The sequence below is a fragment of the Rhinolophus hipposideros genome, assembly GCF_964194185.1.
Source record: "Rhinolophus hipposideros genome assembly, chromosome: X".
Classification (NCBI taxonomy): domain Eukaryota; kingdom Metazoa; phylum Chordata; class Mammalia; order Chiroptera; family Rhinolophidae; genus Rhinolophus; species Rhinolophus hipposideros.
The window spans coordinates 67,241,022-67,250,461 of NC_138046.1; the positions used below are offsets into that span (position 1 = coordinate 67,241,022).

The 9,440-nt window shown below is 37.9% G+C and overlaps 1 protein-coding gene across 1 annotated transcript; it reads left to right on the plus strand.

Moving 5' to 3' along the window:
• Window positions 1-7,174: 7,174 nt before the first annotated feature.
• Window positions 7,175-7,933, plus strand: LOC308494917 (deoxyuridine 5'-triphosphate nucleotidohydrolase, mitochondrial; the record flags this gene model as incomplete). Its single annotated transcript, XM_081042888.1, has 1 exon — window positions 7,175-7,933. The coding sequence occupies one exon, from the start codon at window positions 7,175-7,177 to the stop codon at window positions 7,667-7,669; it is 495 nt and encodes a 164-aa protein (XP_080899014.1). The 3' UTR covers window positions 7,670-7,933.
• Between the last annotated feature and the right edge of the window lie 1,507 nt (window positions 7,934-9,440).

Consider the following 9,440-nt stretch of genomic DNA (forward strand, 5'->3'; position numbering starts at 1 on the left):
GCTTTTCCCAAGAGGCACTAGAAACAACACACCCAGTGGCTGGCCTCAAACCACATGAGAGCACTACTTGGTTAGGCTCATAAGTGGCATACCCAAAAAGCGGTATCAACAGGCACAGGGACCCACTTGGGTGAATTACCCTCTAAGTGGTCAGTCCCCACACAGAAGTTCATATGTTGTGGGGTGAAACAATCCTCACAGCCAGTCAACCTGAGAGTCATTCTCATCCACTGGTGCACCAAAAGCAATTAAGGCTCAACTGCAACAGGAGAATACATACAACACGCACAAAGGACACTCCTGGAACATATGCACAGGTGATCAGAGAGACTGTGCCACAGGACCACATAGGACACCGACTAAATAAGGCCATCTGGCAAAGACTGAGACATAGGAGATCTACCTAATACATAGTAGCAAATACAGAAAGCCAGCCAAAATTAGAAACAAAGAATCGTGTGTCAAATAAAAGAACAGGAGAAAACTCCAGAAAAGGAACTAAACAAAATAGAAACAGCTAACCTACCAGAGGCAGAGTTTAAAACACTGGTTATAAGAATGCTTAAGGAAATTAATGAGAACTTCAACAGAAAGATTGCAAGCATAAGGAAGGACATAGAAACTAAAAAAAAGAACCAGTGAGAAATAAAGAATACAATAACTGAAATGAAGAGTATACTACAAGGAATCAACAGCAGATTTGACGGAGCAGAGTATCAAATCAGCAGTTTAGAAGACAAGGTGTAGAGGATATCTAAGGATATGGAAGCTGGTGCCCTGCTATGGAAGTTGATGATCTGCCAAGAAAATGTGGCCCGCAAACAGGTCATGCCGTGCTCAGGACTGCAAATAGTTCTGAGTACTCTTGGAACATAGACTTCCTCTCTAAGGGCTAAACAAACCAAAACAGATAACCAGTATAAGAGAACACAGCTGTTGCCATTAAAAAAGTTGCTTTTTGAATTATGTAAAACTGTCAGGCATTCCTTGTATGAACACAATAAAAATGATGAAAGCTACAGGGTGGCTGCTACTTGCCTGAGTGAGCTGTAGCCCTCTGCTCCTACATCTTAAAACTGCATCCTGTGTGCCAGTCTCATCCCTGTCTCCTGAACCCACCAAACGACAACAACAAAGTAGTATAAAACAACCAATCAGAACAACAAATAGAAAACAGAATTTTAAAAAATGAAGATAGTCTAAGGGACCTCTGGGGCAACATCAAGAGTAACAACATTCACATGACCGGAGTACCAGAAGGAGAAGACAGGGGAAAAGGGAACAAGAACCTACTTGAAAATAATGACTGAAAACTTCCCCAATGTAGCAAAGGAAATAGACATACAAGGCCAGGGAATGCAAACAGTTCCAAACAATATGAACCCAAACAGGCCCACACCACAACATTTTAATTATAATTAAAACGCAAAGGTTAAAGACAAAGAAAGAATCCTAAAAGCAATGAGAGAAGGCCAACCAGTTGCTTACAAGGGAGCCCCAATAAAATTGTCACCTGATTTCTCAACAGAAATTTTGCAGACCAGAAGGCATTGGCAGGAAATATTCAAAGTGATGAAAAGTAAGAGCCTGCAACCAAGATTACTCTACCCAGTAAGACTATCATTTAGAACTGAAGGACAGATAAAGAGCTTCCCAGACAACAAAAAGCTACAGGAATTCAGTAACATCAAACCACTACAGAAATTACATGAAAAGTTAAAGGGACTGCTTTAAGAAAAAGAATGGGGAAAACAAACAAACAAACAAAATTAAAAATATGAATAATAAAATGGCCATAACTATGTACCTATCAATTTTCACTTTAAATATGAATGCATTCAATGCTCCAATCAAAAGACATAAAATAGTTGAATGGATAAGGAAACATGGAAATACTGTCTACAAGAGACCCACCTCAGATCAAAAAACATATAGACTGAAAGTAAAGGGATGCAAAAAAGATGCTTCATGAAAATGAAAATAAAAACAGGGAAGCAATACTTACCTCTGATAAAATAGACTTTAAAATGAAGACTATAATAAGAGACAAAGAAGTCTATCACATAGTGATAAAAGGATCAATCCAACAAGAGGACATAACCTTAGTAAACATCTATGCATCCAACATAGGAACACCTAAATATATAAAGGAAATATTGACTAACATAAAAGGAGAGATCAACACAATCATAGTAGGGGACTTTAACATCTCATTGACCCCAATGGACCCTGACAGAAAATCAAAAAGAAAACAGTGGCCTTAAATGACAGATTTAATTGATATTTTTATAGCATTTCACCCCAAAGCAACAGAATGCACATCTTTTCAAGGAACACATGGAAGATTTTCCAAGATATACCACATGTTAGTAAACAAAACAAGTCTCAATAAGTATAAGAAGATTCTTCCCTAACCACAATGGTATAAAACTAGAAATCAATTGCAAGAAAAAAACTGAAAACATACAAACACATGAACGCTAAATAACATGCTACTAAACAATGAATGGGTTAACAATGAGATCAAGGAAGAAACAAAAAGATACCTTGAGACAAGCAAAAACACAACGACCCTAAATCTATGGGACACAGCAAAAGCAGTCCTCAGAGGGAAATTCATAGGAATGCAGGCATACCTCAAGAAACAGGAAAAATCTCAGTCTATCTTTACACCTAATGAACTGGAAAAAACAACAGCAAACAAGGCCTAGAGTTAGTAGAAGGAAGCAAATAATAAAGATCGGAGTGAAAATAAATGAAATAGAGGCTAAAAAGAACAATACAAAAGATTAATGAAGCCAAGAGCTGGTTCTTTGAAAAGGTAGACAAAATTGATAAATATTTAGCCAGACTCATCAAGAAAAAAAAGAGAGAGGACCCAAATGAATAAAATTAGAACTGAAAGAGAAGTCCAACTGACACCACAGAAATAAAAAAAAAAAAAAAAAAAAAAATACTATAAGCAAATATATGTTTATATATATGCAAATATAACAAATTAGACAATCAAAAAGAAATGCGTAAATTATTAATACTAAAAGCATACAATCTTCCAAGCTGAATCTAGAAGAAACAGAAAATCTGAAGCAACTGATTACTACTAATGAAATTGAATCACTAATCCAAAGGCGCCAACAAACAAAAGTCCTGGGCCAGATGGTTTCACAGGCAAATTTTACCAAATATTCTAAGAGAATTAACACCTGTTCTTCTCAAACTTTTCCAAAAAATTCAAGAGAAGGGAAGGCCCCCAACCTCATTCTGAGGCTACCATTACCTTGATTCCATAACTAGACAAAGACATTACAAAAAAGAAAAAGAAAAAAATATATATACATATATACATGTATATATATATACATATATATACCTACACCTATATATATATACATATACACATATATATACACATATATATACATATATATGTGTGTATGTGTATATATATATATATATATATATATATATATATATATATATATATATACCAAAATCACAGGTGACCTTGGATGCAAAAATCCTCAACAAAATATTAGCAAACACAACTCAGCAATGCATAGAAAAGATCACACACCATTATCAAGTGGGATTTATTCCTGGTATGCAAGGTTGGTTCATATCTGCAAATCAATGAATATGATACACAACATAAAATGAAGAATAAAAATTATATTATCATATCAATGCACACAGAAAAAGTCTTTGACCATATCCAGCATATATTTATGATAAAAATTTTCAGCAAAGTGGGAATAGAGGGGAAATATCTTAGCATAGTAAAGGCCATATGTGAGAAACCCACAGCTAACATCATACTCAATGGGGCAAAGTTAAAAGCATTCCCCTTAAGATCGGGAACAAGAAAAGGATGCCCAATTTCCCCACTTTTATTCAACATAATACTGGAAGTCCTAGCCCTAGCAATCAGACAAGAAGATAAATAAAAGGCATCCAGATTGGAAAAGAAGAAAAACTGTCATTATTTGCACATGGCATGATACTATATAAAGAGAACCCCAAAGATTCCACCAAAAAAAATTAGAACTGATAAATGAATTTAGTAAAATAGCAGGATACAAAATTAGTATTCAGAATTTGTTTGCATTTTTATACACTAATAATGAACTGTCAGAATGAGATATTAAGAAAATAATCCCATTTACAATTGCATCAAAAAAAGAAAATACCGATTCTCGAAAAAAATGGCGGCGTGAGGTGAGCCTCTGTGACGCTCCCCTGGAATTTACAACGAATCGGACAACAATAACTCCACAAAGGACTCCTTGCACAGCAGGCGGGCAAGACGAAGAGGCCCACTACTGAATTCACCTCCAGGTGGGTGAATTGCGCGAGCGGGGGAGGAGGGAGAGAAGTGCAGAGACGGAGCTGCGCGGGCGCAGGACACAGACCTAGCTCAGTGTTCGGAGCCCGCTGCTCCCGGATCTTCCGCAGCAGCGGGAGAGGGAAGGACTCGGACTGCTGGGGCTCCGCTTGCGGCCCACAGGGCTGAGGGGGCAGCATACAGAACGGCTGAACCCAACGCTCCCGGCAGCAAAGACTGAGGGAAGAGGGCTGAGATCGGTGGTTTAAGCCCTCACTGCCGAGCGGAGAACGGAAGCCTTAGGCACAGAGACTAGCCGCCCCTCCCTACCCTCCCAGAGCTCGCCCCGCCCCCACCTGCCCGGTGCTAGAAGCGATAAAGTAGCAGTGTCAGATCAAAGGACAGAATATTTGCTGCTCTGAGAACTGTGGACCGCAGACACAGATTCGCAGCTCAACTAGTTCCGGCAAAGGGGAGGGAGCTGTGGAAGCAGGACTGGCTGTGGTGGTGGTCGCTGCCATTGCTCTGGGCCACCTCTCACAACTCACCCCGCCCCTGGCCCCACCTATCTGGGCAGATCCCTGCAGGAGAAAACAGAACTGCTGAAACAAACGGGCTCTGAATCTGGTGTAGAAAGAGCTTTGGAACTCCAAAAGCTCTTCGCATACCTATCAACCTGTTGCAGAAGACACTCCTGTAGATGTCTAGGAAGAGAAATAGTAAATCAGTGATTGCCATGAATAACCAAGGCAACAAGATAGCTCAGAAAGAAAGTGAAAAGTCTCCAGAAAAGCAACTTAGAGATATGGACATTTGTGATTTAAATGACAGAGAATTCAAGATCGCAATTCTGAAAAAACTGAACGAGATGCAAGAAAAAACAGAAAGGCAGTTTAATGAACTCAGAAACACAATCAAAGAACACCATGAGCATTTTACAAAAGAGATTGAAATCTTGAAAAAGAACCAAATAGAATTTCTGGAGATTAAGAACTCAATAGAAGAAATTAACAATAAAATATCCAGCTTAGGTAGTAGAGTTGACCAGATGGAGGAAAGAATCAGTGACATCGAAGATAGGAACCTGGAATTTACACAGAGGGAAGAAGAAAGAGACTTGAGACTTAAAAGAAATGAAAGAACTCTACAAGAACTTTCTGACTCCATCAGAAAGAGCAATATAAGAATAATGGGCATACCAGAGGAGAAGAAAGAGGGAAGGGAACAGAGAATATATTCAAATAAATCGTTAATGAGAACTTCCCAAACTTGTGGAAAGAACTGGATCCTCGAATCCAAGAAGCAAATAGAACACCTAATTACCTCAATCCCAACAGGCCTTCACCAAGGCACATTGTATTGAAGCTGTCTAAAATCAATGACAAAGAAAGAATCCTCAAGGCAGCCAGGGAACAGAAGACGGTAACTTACAAAGGAAAGCCCATTAGATTATCATCAGATTTTTCAGCAGAAACTCTATAAGCTAGGAGGGAATGGAACCAAATATTCAAACTATTGAAAGAGAGAAATTATGAGCCAAGAATAATGTATCCAGCAAAGATCTCCTTTAGATATGAAGGAGGAATAAAGACCTTTCCAGACATCCAGAAACTGAGGGAATTTTCTAATACACGACCTGCACTACAAGAAATACTAAAGGAGGCTATTAGACCACCATCAACAGGGACAACTTGTGGCAACCGAAACATAAAACGGGGGAGCGTAAAGGCCTGAACTGGAATATGGGAATAGAGAAAGTAAGCGTACTGAAGAAACTGGAATACTCTAAATATCAAACTTTCTTTTACATGAACTCAAGGGTAACCACTCAACAAACATCTAAATCTGAAATATATACTGTAATAAAAGAAGAAACAGAGGGAAACATCATAGAATACCACCACACAAAAATAACAGACAACAACAAAAAGGCAAAGAAACAATGAAGACACAGCCTTACCAGAAAACTAAAGACAGAATGACAGGAAATCCTCACATATCAATAATCACCCTAAATGTAAATGGACTGAACTCACCAATACAGAGACAGAGTAGCAGATTGGATCAAAAAACTAAACCCAACCATATGCTGTCTCCAAGAGACACATCTCAGCTACAAGGACAAGCATAGGATCAAAGTGAAAGGGTCGAAATTGACACTCCAAGCAAATGGTACCCAGAGAAAATAAGGTGTAGCCATAATGATTTCCGATGAAACAGACTTCAGGGTGAAAAAGATAACAAGAGACAAAGATGGACATTTCATAATGGTAAAGGGGACTATACAACAAGAAGACATAACAGTCATCAATATTTATACCCCCAATCAGGGAGCACCGAAATATACCAAGCAACTACTAACAGAACTAAAGGGAGAAATTGACCAAAACACAATTATACTAGGGGACTTAAATACATCATTGACAGCTATGGATAGATCATCCAAACAGAAGATAAATAACGAAATTGCAGCCCTAAATGACACATTAGATGAATTGGACATAATTGACATATATAGAGCAATTCATCCTAAAACATCAGACTATACATTCTTTTCTAGTGTACATGGAACATTCTCAAGGATAGACCATATATTGGGACACAAAATCAGCCTCAGCAAATTTAAGAAGATTGAAATCATACCAAGCATATTCTCTGATCACAAAGCTTTGAAATTGGATATCAACTGCAAAAAGAAAGCAGGAAAAAACACAAATACATGGAGATTAAACAACACACTTTTAAAGAACGACTGGGTCAAAGAAGAAATTAGAGGAGAGCTCAAAAGATACATAGAGATTTTGCGCCCTTCTCTTCCCTGTGCGCCCTTGCTCGCCTGTGCTCTGCTCTACCATGCCTTGCTCTGAAGAGGGCCCCGTCATCTCCCCCAGCAAGCGGCCACGCCCTGCGGAGGAGGGCGGCACTCGGCTCCGCTTCGTCCGGCTCTCGGAGCACGCCACTGCCCCCACCAAGGGGTCTGCGCGCGCCGCAGGCTATGACCTGTACAGTGCCTATGATTACACAGTACCACCTATGGAGAAAATCCTTGTGAAAACCGACATTCAAATAGCTCTTCCTTCTGGGTGCTATGGAAGAGTAGCTCCACGTTCTGGATTGGCTGCAAAACACTTCATAGATGTAGGAGCTGGTGTCATAGATGAAGATTACAGAGGAAATATTGGTGTTGTACTGTTTAATTTTGGCAAAGAAAAGTTTGAAGTCAAAAAGGGTGACCGAATTGCACAGCTCATTTGTGAACGGATTTTTTATCCTGAAATAGAGGAAGTTCAAGTTTTAGATGACACTAAAAGGGGTTCAGGAGGTTTTGGTTCCACTGGAAAGAATTAAAATTTATGCAAGAAAAGAAAATGAGAAAACATGCCTTTTTCTTAAAAATAAAGAATTTTTGTTTAGTGTTGTTTTGCACTTCTGTAAACTTAATATCTTCAGCTTTTAAAAATATGTGGTTCTGTTATATTCAAAGAAAGGGTGCTCTGTTTGGATCACATAGAGCTTTGCTTTCTGGTGTTTTTCTACATTCAATTGTTGTATAAATCTGCATGGTAACCTAGTACACTTCATTTTTTAAATCAAATGTACTTCAATTACAGACCCCCCAAACTATTTTTTTTTTTAATCTGAAGATTTCTTTGAGGGTAGGAAGAAGAGAATCTATTTTTACGTTTTGTTTGTTTGTTTGTTTGTTTTTTAATCATTCTTTTGTAGACTCTAGCTTGACTGGGCCGAATATATTTTGTGAAAGGAAATATAACTTGGGAATTTCCAGTTGTTTGTTCCTCTGAATTTCATTCCATCGAGTAAATTGTACGGGTTGTTTCCCTCACTGAAGTGAGGTTCCCCTCGCTGAAGTAGTAATAATAGGCTATATCCAAGAAAATGTGCGATTGAATCGGGATAAAATATATGTAATGATGTATGCTTAGGCCACTGGGTTTGTCCAACCCATGTACTTTTGAATAAATATATTTAAGCAGCCAAAAAAAAAAAAAAAAAAAAAAATACATAGAAAAAAATGACAATGAAAATACATCCTACCAAAATTTTTGGGATGCTGCGAAAGCAGTTTTAATGGGAAATTTATATCATTACAGGCCTATCTCAAGAAACAAGAAAAATCCCAAATAAATAACCTCATGTTACACCTTAAAAAACTAGAAAAAGAAGAACAAGTGAAACCCAAGGTCAGCAGAAGAAAGGAAATAACAAATATCAGAGCAGAACTAAATGAAGTAGAGAACAAAAAGACAATAGAAAAAATTAATGTGACAAAGAACTGGTTCTTTCAAAAGATTAACAAAATCGACAAACCCTTGGCTAGATTCACTAAGATAAAAAGAGAGAAGACACTAATTAACAAAATCAGAAATAAAAAAAGGGAAGTTACCACGGACAGCACAGAAATACAAAGGATTATCCAAGAATACTATGAAGGACTATATGCCACCAAATTTAATAACTTAGAAGAAATGGACAAGTTCTTAGAAACATATAGCCTTCCAAGGCTGAATCATGAAGAACTGGAAAATCTTAACAGGCCGATCACCAGTAACGAAATTGAATCAGTCATCAAAAACCTTCCCAAAATCAAAAGTCCTGGACCAGATGGCTTCACCAGTGAATTCTACCAAACCTTCAAAGAGGATCTAATACCAATCCTGCTCAAACTCTTCCAAAAAATTGAAGACGAGTCAGTACTCCCTAACTCATTTTATGAGGCCAACATTACCCTGATACCAAAACCTGGTAAGGACAACACAAAAAAAGAAAACTACAGACCTATATCCCTGATGAATACAGATGCTAAAATCCTAAACCAAATTCTAGCAAATCGAATACAACATTGCATTAAAAAGATTATTCATCACGACCAAGTTGGGTTCATCCCTGGGGCACAAGGATGGTTCAACATTCGCAAATCCATCAATGTGATACATCACATAAACAAAATAAAGGACAAAAATCATATGATTCTATCAATTGATGCAGAAAAAGCATTTGATAAGATACAACATCCATTTTTGATTAAAACACTTACTAAAATTGGTATGGAAGGAAAATACCTCAACATAATAAAGGCCATATACGACAAGCCCTCAGC